General features: G+C 54.2%; 1 protein-coding gene across 1 annotated transcript in view; it reads left to right on the top strand.

The window, feature by feature from the left end:
* The window catches only part of EMH_0036820 (uncharacterized protein), a gene marked incomplete at both ends in the record, with an annotated part of 4,926 nt that overhangs the window by 3,059 nt on the left and 1,618 nt on the right, over positions 1–249 (top strand). Inside the window, one exon of the mRNA XM_013495125.1 lies at positions 3–191. Within this exon, the coding sequence (XP_013350579.1) occupies positions 3–191 (189 nt within the window). The remainder of the gene's footprint in view (positions 1–2; positions 192–249) is intronic.

Genomic DNA, 249 nt, shown 5'->3' with positions numbered 1-249 from the left:
AAGGGGAGCAGCAGCAGCTGCAGCAGCAGCAGCAGCAGCAAGGGGAGCAGCAGCAGCAAGTGGAGCAGCAACAGCAGCGCCTGCAACTGCAGCAGCAGCTGCACCAGCAGCAGCAGCAGCAGCAGCAAATTCTCCTGCAGCAACACCAGCAGTGGGCCGCCAGCTCTACACAACACTGGAGAATAGAACAAGTAAGCACAAACACCTAAAACCCTAATTATATTTTTTCAGGCTAGGGTTTAGGGTTTA

Source organism: Eimeria mitis, genomic scaffold, assembly GCF_000499745.2.
Source record: "Eimeria mitis Houghton genomic scaffold, Emh_scaff1428, whole genome shotgun sequence".
Taxonomy (NCBI): Eukaryota; Apicomplexa; class Conoidasida; order Eucoccidiorida; family Eimeriidae; genus Eimeria; species Eimeria mitis.
This window is presented reverse-complemented; position numbering and strand designations above follow the sequence as displayed.